The sequence below is a fragment of the Nicrophorus vespilloides genome, unplaced genomic scaffold (assembly GCF_001412225.1).
Source record: "Nicrophorus vespilloides isolate i.1.1-1 unplaced genomic scaffold, Nicve_v1.0, whole genome shotgun sequence".
Taxonomy (NCBI): Eukaryota; Metazoa; Arthropoda; class Insecta; order Coleoptera; family Silphidae; genus Nicrophorus; species Nicrophorus vespilloides.
Window position 1 is genome coordinate 59871 of NW_017099157.1, and position 15308 is coordinate 75178.

Here is a 15308-nt window from a genome sequence, read left to right on the forward strand (position 1 = left end):
TTTACCACATTCATAAGGCTAGATATCAATGTCAGATGATAGATTGCTTTAAAAATATTAATAAAAAAAAAATTACTTATATTTAGTTTAAAGAAAAAAAAATCTCTAAGAAGTAATTGATAATATAATTTCTCAGAAATTGTTTGGAAACATCCTGTATACGGCCAACAAGTCGATGTATTTCATAAATTCCCCCACTTAGACTACACCTATGACAAGTCGATCGAGACACATTTTTAAAATAAAACGTAGATCTTATGTACACAAAGTTGGCCACCCCTGCTGTATACAATATAAAAAGAAAGCCAACGGCAGAGGTCTTAATGAAATTATTTCGCTCGACGCTCACTTTTCTTTTTATTGCATTTTAAGCAGGGCCCTCTTTCGAGATTTACCCCCCATCCGCCGACGCCCCCGACGTTCAGTTTCCTTCTGCTGCGTTCCTTTTTTTATATACATTTTTCGAGGATGTTAAAGTAAGCGCCCCGTATGAATTATTGATGAGTCGGTCCCCGCTCCTTTCCACTTCCATCCGGAGATATGAACGGGCGAAAGAGACTGTGTTTTCGGGGGGAGCAGAGGGACTCCATATGGAAATTGGGCGAGGTCGCGTGCCGCCTCCATCCGCTGCTGCAGTCGCCGCCGTCGCCGCCCCCCTAGAAATTAATTTAAGCGCTCGCGCGTCACTTGACTCCACTCTCTTCCTCTACACACACACATACTCACCCGCTTCCTTGCATTTATTTATTTCACATATTTCCTCCCGTTTCACCTTATTCGGCCTTGGTTTTCCTCTCTTTTTTCTTGTTCTTTTACTTCCTTGCTTCCTGCACTTAATCCCGACGCCGGGTTTATCGTCTGGACTGTGCGTTGCCCGGGGGTGGCTGCATTATTCTGAATAAATTGCGAAAGCAATAAAGCAATGGCATTAACTTACCGTGGAAACGGCGACGGGGATTTTTCATTTCGGACGGTTGGCGGCATTGGTGCAATTGTTTTCGCTTTCCGAGCCGGGTTATGTAATATACAGCAAACGATGGAAGAGCGATTCAAATTGAAGTGACGTCGCAAAACACACTCACACACATATATATTTCCTTTGATCTAAGTTGTATGGTCACGAACAATACGAATGTCGGTCGCAGACTAATACAGATTAATGAATAATGTAGAAAGGCTCATATACTTATGACATTTAATTTTTGTCGAATTAATTTAGTATTTCAACTAAGTTTATTTAAAATTTATTATACCATGAATGGCTTTTAATAATTTAATAGGGGTATAATAAAATATGAAATTTATGTATTAACATCGATATAAATTATAATATGATTAAATCGACATGCTAAATGAATTAGTAATTTGTAATGAAAAGTAATTTAATCCTTTGCGAACGGGTACTTTTCAAGGCCGTATTTTCAACTGTTTTTGCGAAACTGCTTTGTATTATTATGTTGTGGCATATTACTAAACCACATGTGGCACCTCTGCACAAATAAGTCGGCGACGGATACTCAAAAAATATTTTTTATGAAACTCACTTATAATAATTATTATATTAATAATAACAAGTTCTGTTCTGATTCCTCCACTCTATAACAGAGTGAAGATGTGCACTTACCTCACACCTTACGGTGTATGTAGCCAGTCAATGTCATGCTAGGAATAAAACAGTAAATAAACACATAGTATATAATACAAACAAACGAAAAGAGCATATAAACAAGCAAAAAATAAAAAACATAACAATAAAAAGGTGAATGGACTATTAAGATGTCTACAGACAATTACACGGAATCACCCTGCTAATTATATAAATATACAAGAAATTTATAAATAATAAAAACAACAAAAAATAAAATAATTCAACATTTATACAAACTTTTCACGAGCAGGGACCTATCAGCTCTTATCACAGTGTGGGAAGGCCTCGGATCGGTAAATAAAAAGTGTTAAAAAAGATTAATAAGGGGTAACAAAGGACAAAAAAGAAACAATAGAATAAACACATTATAATAAATATTTAAACAACAGAGCCAGAGTTTTTAATAAAATTTAAAATTAGTCTATATATCTTGCTATCCTTCATCCTTAACAGGACGTCTATAAATGTTGGAAGGTGAACTTTTTGAGTAATTAGTCCACTTATGAGCACGTTTGTAGCAACACTGTTGCTTTCACATTAAAAAAAAATGTGATTTGTGGTGGATATCATCCCACAGTCACAGTGCGGTGAATCCACCAAATTCATCCTAAAAAGATGAGCTGCAGATCTGTTATGGCCCGTTCGAAACCTCTGGAATCCTTCCGCTCTCAGATAGGCATTTGCCATCAATATAAATCCTATAGGCAGAAGATCTGGGGTAAAAGTTATTTGGTAAAAAATATAATATAACATAAAAACTAAATTAAAATTTATATAAAGACCTAGGTCTATTATTAATGTATTTGTTTTCGTTGACTTATCCATAATAAACCTTAAAATTAAAAAATAATCTAAAATATAATAAGATTATTAATTGTTGTTATTTATTATTAATAGCAATAAATTATTATTAATTTATTTGATTTTATTGAATTATTCATAATAAACCATAACAATAAGAAATAATCCAACTAAACTAATTTTATTATAGAATATTTCTTATTGTTAAGTTTTATTATGAATAAGTCAACGAAAACATATACAATAATAATAATTATTATTCATTGTTATTAATACCAAATAATAATAAATAATCAAGCAAATTTTATTTATAATTTTAAATACATTTTAATTAGGTTTGTATGCTATATTATTTTCTTTACTAATAAATTATTATTATTATGTATTTACATATTTTTTTTTTATAAAAACACAGTTTTCTTTAAATTTTATAACTATTTTTTTTATTTCTATTATGTTATTTAATATTTCTTGGCCAATAAATAATTATTACAATAATAAATGAGTTTCTTAAAAATATGTTTTTGAGTATTCGTCACCGATTTGACCGTCGCCGAGTTGGCAGGTGCACAGTTGACCGTCGCCGACTTGACCATCGCCGACTTATCCGTCTCCCACTTGTCCGTCGCCGAGCTATCGCGTAGCCAAGATTAGATTTGTGCGCCACCAAACTAGATTTGTATACAATTTTACATATGAGTAGTCTTCTCTTGTAAATAATAGGACAGCTATTTCCGACGCTTGTCCACAAAGGTTCTGAATCTAAAAATCTATGGTTTGGTAGCGCATATATCGTATATAAATTATTAAAACGGTAGTTTAGTTATAATATCACTAGGACTCAAAGGTTTAATAAATACAAAATAATTTAAATTTTTATTAACCTCATATGTCAATATTTGACATTTAATATTAACATCAAGTTGACAGCTATTGCTTCAAAAGTTGAATCAACATAAATTATAGAATATATCACTTAAGTCTTTAAACAAGATTATATCTTATCAAAATATTAGAGCGTTACTTAAAAATCCTTATGCATATGGTTCTTTTTATTGGAAATCATAGACAGACACTTTTGTTAATGAATATTGAGAAAGAAATGTATGAAAAAAAAAATGCTTTCCCATCCCCGATGGCTGTGTAAATCTAGGCTAGGTCGCTGATAATCGGCTTACGGGTTTAAAATCACTGACGCAACGTGATTTGTTTTCCTTCGAAAAAACGAAAATGTTTTGCGTCCCACGGAGGCGGCGTCGAAGCATCGCAACCACCGCGACATAAAATATAAAATCTGAACTTGTATGTGTGTGTGAGAGAAAGAGAGAGATTGAAGTGGGAAAAAAAGGAATACAGGAATAACAAGTGGGCGAGAAAAGGTTTAAGTTAAATAATAAAGCCGGAAAATTGCGCTCCTAACAAAGGGGGAATTTTTCATTATTAAACCATTAAGAGGGATTACGTTTTGCCACTTTTATCGGTCTCCGTCTCCCGACTTCTCAACCGCCGAGTCGCGACTCACGAGCTCATTTAATAATGTGTTTGATCTGAAGTTGGCGCAATGCAAGTGCAGATAAAAGTGGAGGACAACTCACATATATATGGGGCGGGGGCGGCGGTTTGTTGGGTGGGGGGGCGTTGGATGTCACAATGGTCGTCGTGTGTATGGGCGGCGAGATTGAAACCATTGTGCGAACCCACTCTAGCCCAAATTAGATTACTTTCACACAGACACATATCAAAATCTCTTCCTTCTGTCTGCCCGTACGCCTTATTTCCTTCCTTCCTTCCGCATTTCCGACTCCTCTATCTGCCCGCGGATTGCGAAAGGGGACAAAAAATGAAGAAAATAAATCGTATATATATAATATATAATAAAGGACGTAATTGATAATATCCTCTCACTTAAGCTTCTCTCGTACTCAATTTTTGGTGGAGGCTAAAGGGAGGGATGTGGGGTATCTAACAAAGACGACCTTCTCTCCGGGGGGCGATTTATAAAAGGAGCCGAGGCCGGCGGCCACCGCCTCCTTCGTTTTTGGTATCGACAGGTCGGATGAATCGGTGCGAACGTTAATCAACGGATTATCGCACCTATTAATAATCCAAATTATCCGGCGACGGCGAAAAGAAAGCCCCCAGAGGATGAAAAAAAAAACGCACACACTCATTTAATATGAGTATGAGAAAGAGATAGATAGAAAAAAAATGGAGCAGCTGAGATAAAAGGGAATAATATATAATTTAAACTTCAAATGCTTTCATCAAGATTTAAAAGCATTTTATATTTTTGCAAATGATCTCAATGTGCTATTGAAGATATATGTTTTAAATTAAGTTTTCTTCAAACATTCAATTCTTTTTTAAAATTAGTATACTTAAACAATGTATCAACATATCGGATAAACTAATCAAAATGAAGATTAATTTATTTTGTAATTAAAATTTTATTGTAATATTTAACCCTTAAATGACCTAAGTTTCAAATTTGATACGTAAGTGCATTAACAGTTAGTGCGACATATTATGGCCTTAATGCCAACGTATCAACATTGATAACTGCTTTTTTTTAATAAATATATAAAAGATGTGATATTTTTCATTATTTTTCCCTTAATCTGCCTACTGCATTGATTTTTTTTTTTAATTTAATTTCTAAATTCAGGTTAAGGTAATACACTTTTCTATATAAATTAAAAGTTTAAATTACAATAAACGTCAATATGACAAATGTCAGACTTGATAATATTAGCAAGTTGTAAATATGTAACCCGGCGCTTCCACCCACATAATTGTTTCAGCATAAAATAAAAAAATATATTTAATAATAAATAATAATAATAATTTATTGGCCAAACATCAATACATAAGAAGAAGAAAAAAAAGTACAATTTATACATAAATAAATTTTAATATACAATGAACAACAGAAGAATAAGGGAAAACAATATATATATAGAGTTGTAGTTTGTTTTTTAATAATCGAAGGATGAAGGGTGAAAGGGAGTAGTTAAAAGGTGTTATTTTGATTTTGGGGGAGTTCTGAATAACGGTGGAGGACATAAGTGAAAGGAATTCGGGAAATGAAGGAGAGAAGACTGGAGTTAACAATGGTTTCAACAAACAGGGAACAGGAAATGTAATTAATAATATTTTAACAAAAAGATTAAAAACGATAATTATCATTATTCAAAAAAAAAAAAAAATGATTATACGAATGTAATGAAAGCAATACAAAAGTTTGACAAAATTCATGCTTTTGATATAATTAGTAAAATATACTTTTTACTGCTTATATTAAAAATAACATGACAATATTTGATTGATAAAATTGACAAAGTTTAAGTTTTATTTAGATTTAGTTCATATTCAATTTTATTTAAATGAAATAATCTACCGTATATAAATGCTTTTTTATGTAATAAAAATAAAAGTAATATAAAGTTTGATTGTGACGTAAATATCAATATGTCAATTGATGAATGTCAAATGTCAAAAGTGAAAAGGCACGTCCACAGCGTGGCATCAAATATGAAATTGCCATTGTTTCGAGTTCGAGCGACAGTTTTTTTAAAATTTAAATACGTCGGGATTAAGACGTGCGCCGCCTCTAATCAACCTGACGGTGCGAACACATGGCACGGCATTTATATTCCGTGAGGCCATGATGAATGGGCCCGACGTTAATCCCGACATAAGCTCGGAACGCGGCGAGGAGGACACACTTGACACCGACGCCTGCCGCCTCTGCCACCGCCGCAGCCGCCGACACCGCAACACCTAGGCTATTCATCACCCGGATAGTAAGCGACTAAATTATTTTTTAGTAACCTTTCCCACCGAAAAGAGTCAGAGAAAAAAAATGAACACATAACCTCACAGAGCGACAGTCGACCCGGATTAATTACGAATGATGATGGATTAGTCTGCTAAGCCGGAAGCGATTGCCGTCTTATAGAAGAAACTGACTGTTGAAAGTAATTTTAATCCCGTTCACCTCCGCCTCTCTTCCTTATCAACGGTTTAATGAAGCAATCGAACGATTAACGAGATTAACGACTGCGAACACCATGTGTCTCCTCCCCTCCCGAAAACCAATTAATTATTTTTCTTTTAATTAAACGTACACCACTCCCCGCTCCACTAAAATCCATCCCTCCTCTGCTATTTCCTTCTAGGTTTTTTTGGTTTAATGAGTTCCGGAATTCGCAGTTATAATTCGGAAGTGTGTTTGTGTGCCCAGCCCTTTTCTAGCTGCCGCGATTATTTTTTTTCCTTCTCTCTTACTGCTTTTCACTTCTTTCATTTCTCGTTGCCTTTTGCCCCCGTTGAACTTTGCCAAGTTTGGTAACGACGGAGGCGGTGGCGGCAGCAACAGCCCCCGCCGCGCCCCACTTCTCGCACACAAACCGGATCTAATTAAACTAACACGCTAGAGAAGAGGAACAACTCTCTGCGTTTAAATGGTTATGTTTAGAATTGATATAATTAAAATGGTAGACGGCCACAGAGAGAGAGAGAGAGGGAGAGAAAACACACACTACATTGCCCAGACTCAACCCCTTCACACAAACGTTCAACGCCATCTATTTACGTGCGGCCAATTTGAGAGAGAATTATGCATTTCCCCGCACTCCAGATTATTATTCTCTCCTACATTTTTTAATATCCATATATTTACATTTATATATACCAACGTAAATATTATTCTCTCCGAGCACAAAAGCCAACAGCAAAGCCCAAATTCTAATGCTCCCGAAAAGCGGCTTAAACTATATATTAAAGAATTCTAAGCTATTCGTAACCCTTTCCCCTTCAGCACATAAAAACTTTATTTATTATTTTAATTATCAAACATTTTAATTACTTTTCACTTAAACCATATCGATCAGGTCCAAATGACTTGCTACAAATTAATTGAAAATTATACCCAAAGTCAGTAATTTCTATAACAAATGCATATTTGAAAGTTTTTGAATGAATTATACGCTTTACGTATGTTTCTCTTAACAAATATTAAATACATACTTATTTATTGAATTATAAAACATCATTTTAAAATAATTTTTGCATACATGTAAAATTATGCAAATAATAATCAACCAAAAAAATTTTAACTGCTGAAAAGTGCTATTGACCATAGGTCAATTATACTAATGTATTTTCTTTGTAAAGCAATACTTCAACCGGATTAAACAAGGACTTAAAAATTATTTTGCAGAATTAAAATTTAGATTACAGTGAATACGTACTGATGGATACAGCACTTTGCGAGATATTGCTGTATTGTTCTTTGAAGGGCCTCGTCAACTGAATCTATACCTGATATTATCAAAATTAATCCCTTGACATACCAATTAAAATGTAATTCCTCTGTCATGGACATTTCCTAGAAAATTATAATAATGCCACATTAAGCAGGTTCAAAAGAGTTAAGTTGATATAAAATGGAATTAGTATTATTTACAATTTAATTTTTGCTTCGTTTGAGCAGTGGTGCTTAATCCAGCCTGGATATGACTTCATTTACCAGCCCGGTACGGGCACCACCATATAAGGCGTAGCATATGTATCTCTTTTCGCTCTCTTGTCTCGCGTCTAACTTTACCAGTAAGGTTCTTATATTCCTCTGTGTTGTGTCTTGTGTCTGTGCAAAGATATATTTCGGTGCAACCAACGTCATTGTGAATATCTATGAAAAAGAAGAGAAGGAGGCTCTCGTGAAGGAAAAGTATGCGAGATGGGGTAAAGGTTGCAAGCAAAGAGACGAATATAACGAGAAGCTGCAACAGATGCTTACGAGAGGAATAAACCTATATCGAGCTACGCCGACAACGAAGACCTGGAACGGTACCAAAGACATCAAAAACTTGAAGGTGACTCGATGTTGGCACATACGAAGAAGAAAAAGAAGGATACTGAGGAAATAAATTCAAAACCACAATACCAAGGTTCCTTCATGCCCAACAGATTAGGCATTTGACCATGCCAGAAATGGGATGGCGTGTACCCGTAATGCGAGATGGGCGGAACGACAGGAATGCCAACAGTGGAATATAGAAGACATGTGAATTTTTTTTTAAATTTTCGCTTCGCTTCTTCATCCCAAATTTATATAAGAAATTAATTACATTTCATTATGCAAATATGATTTAAACGGATCCATTTATTATATAAATAAGCTGATTTTCTTTTGTATATTGAGTTTTGTAAATACTGTATTTTTATTTAAAAAAAAAATATATTGCGCCAAAAAAAAAATGAGAAGATATGCGACACGAAGAAGACTCGCTGCCGCTGCTCCAACTGTCCAGGCGTGAAAGCATCGGTGAAGCGCTACGTGTGGCCCAGGTGCAAGTCCGACGTGCGAAAGTGGGCTCAGGCATGCGTGCAGTGCCAAAAATGCAAGGTCTCCCGAAATGTTATTACTCAACGAGGTACTTTCACAACCCCATGGAAGAGGTTTGAACACGTCAACTTCGACATCGTCAGCATTTGTGCAGGTTAACCGGCACCACTCATCTCAGAACAACAGCATACCATCCCCAGGCTAACGGAAGGGTAGAACGTTTCCATCTAGAACTGAAGGCAGCGATCAATGTCACGACAACGCAAGATGGACGGATATACTACCAACAGTCCTCCTGGGCATATGAACAGCTTGGCGAGATGATCTAGAATCGTCAGAAGCAGAGAAGGTTTACGGAGAACCGTTGAGATGACCAGGAGAATTTCTATCCGCCAGTAGACATCCCGAATCCAATGACGCAACGGAATATACGAGGCAATTACAAGATACAACGTCATCACCGACTTGGAGGCCGACGTGTAAGATCGACCACAGCCGGGGTTTTATTTAGGCAACAATAGCCACTAGCACCACCACATCATAGTCAGGAAGAACCACCTCAGCAGCATCATCATCATCGTAGCATATCTATAATAGCTCTCTTGTATCGCTTCTAATTATCCGGTAATGTTCTTTGTATATTCTCTGTATTGTGTATTGTATATTGCAAATATATATTCCGGTGCAACCATCGCCATTGTGAATATCTGTGTTTCCTTCATCGTAAGTCTCTTCTATCCATATAACTGAGCATCTCCAAAGAACTATCGATCGAATCCAAATTAGTATTTCTCTGCATTAAAATATTTTAATATTACATATACAGGTACTTATAAAAAGAAATACGAACAAGGAAAAAAATACGAATCATTGAATTTCCAAACATGTCTGTCAGTTTTCGTTCGACGTTTTGAATAATAGATGGCGTTCCGATCTAAGTGTATTATCGTTCTAGTTTTTTTTGCTCTCCCTTTCTCGCAATTCTTTCTTCGCTTTCTTTTTTTGTTGCTGTTTGAAGCGCAAACCGCGCGAGCGACCCCCAGAGGGCTTGTTGTTATTGTTGTTCGGGAATTGTTTCGATATCGATTTGAGGGGGACCGAGAGTGTTTTCCGTTTATTCGACGAAAGAAAGAATGGAATAAAGTGAGACAAGAACAAAAATCGAAGCTCACGGTAAAGGGATGGGAGAGTGAGATGACGCAGGTAAGAAAACATTTAAGTGGGTTTTACGTCTGATGGGAGCAGACAGTATCAATCATGTGAAATGGAATATATTTACGATTCTCTCGTGGAGCTTCGAGATCCTAAAGTGCATGTTGGGATGTGCTTCGAGAAGGAAAGAGGAGGATGAAGATGCGGATGGATATGGATATAGCGAGTGCAAGAAATGGAAACATCGTCGACGTCGGCGGTGGCCGAACGCCCACGGCGGTTGGTGAGATTCTGAAGAGAGATGCGCAAGGGATGTGTTTGAAAAATAGAGAGAGAGAGAGAAGGGTTGGTTTCACATAACATGTATTCCCTTTTAAGATGGAGGGAATCGCTTCCTCACTTACGCGGGTTCATAAAAATTTGATGACGGCATTTTGCCGGAGCGCGCAACCAAATTTACATCCATGTTTCGGCGGCCAACAATTTCCATAAACAATTCGATACACGTATACATTCGTTGCTAGGAACGAGTAAGAAAGAGAGAGATAGAGAGAGGAGAGCATGGAAGAACGGAAAAAAGGGTAGACCGAAGTGAAAGAAGCGGCGCAAAAAGAAAACAGGCAGAAATATCGTGCGGCACGCGAAATACACAGCGCACTTTATGCACGAAGAACATTTTCACCGTAAAGAGTGAAAAAAAATATAAAATGGTAAAGGTAAAAGAAAAAGTCGACAGAGGAACATGTTTCTAAATGTTAATGCGTCGACGTATTTGAATTTCAATGAACAGAATGTAAATAACGAAAGAATACATGCGTTTTTAATAATTTTAAGTAATAAGTCCAATCATACCGAAGACGATTTACGTGCATCATATTTGTTCATAGATGTAACTAATCACTGATATAATAACTGATCTATTTGCATTTAACGACTAGCAAGTGTTATAATTTCAATGTATGTAATGGAAATTAATATTTTAATAAGCAATCGCGAAATGAAGGTCTTAAGAACTTTTTATATGTGAGTTTCCATGAAAATATTACACAAACCGAATAAATTCAATATAGACTATTTCTTTTTGCCTAAGTTAAAACTTATTGAATGAATATTTAAGTTAATATATCCAGTCACCAGAGGCGCTTACATCAAAGGCGATCCATTTGCATTCATCATCTCCATCGACTATGTGTTTTTTTTTATTTATTCAAACTTTAATTCAATAAATTTCATATAGTTCAATATTCAATTGGAAATAAAATAATGTATTGATCAATTTGCAAAATTAATTAAATTTAAAAAATTGTATATATTTATTTATTAAAGATTGTGTATTCATTTAAATTATTATATTATGTGTGAAAATTGAATTTGAATAATTCTTTATTGTAACCCCTTAAGTACCGCTTATGACGAATATATTCGCAATATGAATAATAATTTACCATAGCGACAAAAATACGTGGCCACTAGGGGAACCACTTCATACAATGCATCAAACCGCTTAAGGATAAATGTTATTAAGAAGTTTGAATTTGTGTCCTTTTTATTTACAAATCTAGTTTATAAAACTTTTAGTAAATGATCTAGCGGTTGACAAAATTTATTTGTACATCGTCCTTTAATCTCAATGACAGATCCAATGTTGTTAAGCTATTATAAAGAAGAATGACAGACGAATACATTTGGATGTCTGTCTAGCCTACTTTGGTATCGGCAACTGTTTCTCATAATTGAATTCTCCAGTGTTTCCAATTGAAGGTCCTCATGAAGGTCCTGTTCGAAATATAACTAAGTACTAATGAGTACTAATAGAGTTCTTGACTAGAATCTTTGTATGGTCGCAAGTATTTGCAGCTGTTGTTTTATACGTTAAGGGCATATCTGCGATATATAGTGTATAGGAAATCGTTCCTAACACGCTACCTTGTATCTTGTAAACCTGATATAATTGGATACAAATTCGTCAATGCTTTCACTTGAAATAATCTTCCAGACAAATATATATTATTTTATAAAGGTTATATGGTAAAATCTTCTTTAGAGTCGTTGTTGTTTATGATAATTTTCAGTCTATTCATTAATAACTTTTTAAAAACTTTTGATAATATTGGATTCTTTCCTAGCAAGTTTGAAAATGAACATTAAAATGTATCAATTAAATGATTCTTTAATTGTACAATTACTTTTTTTTGTATGTCGTGTAATTTTATTTACAATCTGTTCATCAATGTGCCCATTCAGTAAATTTAAGATCGCGGTTGACATTAGGTAGGTAATTTTTCCCGGTTGATAGTTACCATTATAATGATTTTTATTTTTTTTTTAATTTGTAGGTTGGCTGTTGTCTTGTAGGTTAATTTCAGTAGTATATTGATGCTCTGCGATTCCACTATTTCCTTTGACTGTGAATCTGCTGCTATCCTTAACACTGTCATTGTCCATCGACTTGGCTGGAGGTCCATATGCTGAATTTCATTCATTTTACTGTACATCCGTGATGGCTCACAAAGGGCCTGGTTTGACCAGGATTTGAACCATTCGGCTATTAGTCCCTCTGTATTAATTTTCGTTGACTTATTCATTATAAAACGTAACAATAAGAAATATTGTATAATAAAATTAGTTTATTAATTGTTATTATTTAATATTAATAACAATAATTTTAATTCTAAATTAATTTCTTATTTTTAAGGTTTATTATGAATAAGTGATTGAACACTTATATTGTTATTATTAATTAATAACAACAATTAATAATCTTAATATATTTTAGATATTTTTTTTATTTTAAGGTTTATTGTAGATAAGTCAACAAAAACAAATACTTTAATAATAGACCAAGGTCTTTATATATATTTTAATTTAGTTTTTATGTTATATTATATATTTTACCCAATAACTTGTTATAATTAATATAATAATAATTACAAGTGAATTTCTTAAAAATATTTATTAGCAATAATAAACAAAATGTGTTGTATATCTATTTAAAAAAGGCTATTGACCGTAGTCTTTCCGCTCTTTATTCATATGTGAAATCATAATAACAAACATCTTAATTATATATCATTCGTAAAATAACGAAAAGGAGTTTTTAAATAAATACAAGAATTTATCATTATAATATCTTTTTAAACAAATAGTTCTTTCAATGGCAATTTTTTAAATACATTATTTAAGACTCGCTTAAACAGAAGAGCGTATGCTTTCGCGTGAGATGATTTCACCTCAATAAATATTTCATTGGGGTTTTCCTTCAGAACGTTGGCAATTCCTTTGCTGATTTCATCGTTTCCAGCTACCAGATTATCGAAATAGAGTTCTATATTGTACTCAACAAAATCCGTCTTGAAGTCCGTAATATGTAAATGTTCGTTGCCCCTGATCATGTTTTTTTCGCACTTTATGGTGTGCTGCAATACGGGTTTGTCTAAAAAAATAATTCAAGAAAATTTAGTAGCGTTTGATCTGCATTTCATATAAACTTACGTAATGTGAAATTGGATTTGCCTTCACTGTCGATGGGAAACAAGAACAATTGTCCTTTCAGTTTGTAATCAGCGAGTACAATAATGTCTTCAGTTGTTGTGATCATCTCCATTTCACACTTATCAAAATCGACGCTGAAAACATTTTTTTTTTACTTTAATACACATTTCTATCTTTCTAATATAAATAATATCTATACTGAAACAATATTTCACTCTGCACAGGAACGAAATCTACATCCTATATAAATATTTGTTATGGTACAAAACTAATATAGCTTAAACATTTTCTGTTGTAACAATCATTACAATGCTGATCATTGCTTAACATATTGTTATTCAATTATGGATGGTTATTTTAGAAAGGTTGTAGCATCGACCACTTACTCGAACTTATTCACAGAACTAGATGTAAATCCATAAATTTTCATGTTCTTGTAGGTTTGATCCACATTTACACCATTTTCGCCAGTTGCTGAAACTTCGGTAATTTCCAAAGGATCCACCGAGATCAAACCAATTTCCTTCAAGCCGCCTATAAAATAAGTATTATATATAATTATATGATTTGTTCATGGAAATTACTAAGTTGAAATTACTTTTTGAATACTTCCGGAATACTTTCTCCGCTTGTTCCCTCATACACTTGTTCAAATTGGGATCTGCCAATTTGCATCTTTCGATATCGGACGCTAAATAAAAAAATGGTATAGGTTATAAATAATTGTACGTATATCTTTCTGTCTATTATTCTTATTAATACATATTAAATGTACTAAACAAGTGTATATCTTATATCGTCTACAAATTACTATTATCATATAAAATACGCACATTATAATATTTAATTATTGCATTCAATTAGAAATTTTAATAATTAATTCTTCATTTTTACTGAACTCTTACAATAATATTGTATATTTAATAATACTTTAAATGTCGTTGTTTAAAAATACTTTTCTATTTTAAACTATTATAATTTTCAGAAAACTTACATTTTCCTAATCATACTATGAATAAATAAGTTATGAATTAATATGACTTACGAAAACTGCTGTACACTGATGCACAATAACATGCCAACAATATAGCAATAGTAAATTTAAACATTTTTTTTTTCGTGTTGGACTAATCAGATTTATGTGTAGACTAATACGACTTAGATATATGATCCGGTATATATACCTAAACAACACGTTAACCTCAATCCATCATCAAGTAAGCTACTATTGAATATTGTATTTAATTCGAAAATTTTATTGAATATTAATCAAGGTAACATCTTAATCAATAAACAAATATTATTCTGTATTTATTGAATTTATCGTTCTCCAGAAATTGAAGATTTATTATCGTGAAAAATAATAATACATTTTAATTCGAAATCTGTATACACCGTTATATTATATAATTGAATTATCTTGAAGTATATGAAAATCTAGAATTTTGAAACGAATAAAATAGGGAGAATTGTATGCGAAAAGTTGTATAATTTTTCTGTTCGTCATCGCTCATCACCACCTTCACCTTCGCCGCTCAGCAAATCCAATCCCACAGACGGCCTCCGGGATACCGGATCCCGATTTGCGCTGCGGTGCGTGACGAAATTCTTATTAGAATTCAAATTCCGGCTGCCGGCAATTTTCAATTTGTACACTCTGATGTGATAAATTATGCAACAGAACGCGCGCTGCTAGTAATTGTGTTGCGTGTGCGGAAAGAAGGAGGCAGCGACGGCGGCAATTACAAGTCTTTGTACATAGTACTTTTTTTGTCGTACGATGTTGTTGTTGTTGATGTCGCTATTTGTGTATATGTTTGCGAGGAGCAAGTCCCAAATTAATTTGTTTATTTTGCTGGTGTGCCG

General features: G+C 33.8%; 1 protein-coding gene across 1 annotated transcript; it reads right to left on the reverse strand.

The window, feature by feature from the left end:
• Nucleotides 1–13084: 13084 nt before the first annotated feature.
• Nucleotides 13085–14546, reverse strand: LOC108564110. Its single transcript, XM_017923034.1, has 5 exons — nucleotides 14488–14546; nucleotides 14041–14133; nucleotides 13829–13976; nucleotides 13443–13576; nucleotides 13085–13383 (listed from the first exon to the last, which is right to left on the reverse strand). Exons 2-5 carry the CDS (start codon nucleotides 14081–14083, stop codon nucleotides 13085–13087), a joined length of 624 nt encoding a protein of 207 aa, XP_017778523.1. The 5' UTR covers nucleotides 14084–14133; nucleotides 14488–14546.
• Nucleotides 14547–15308: the final 762 nt, after the last annotated feature.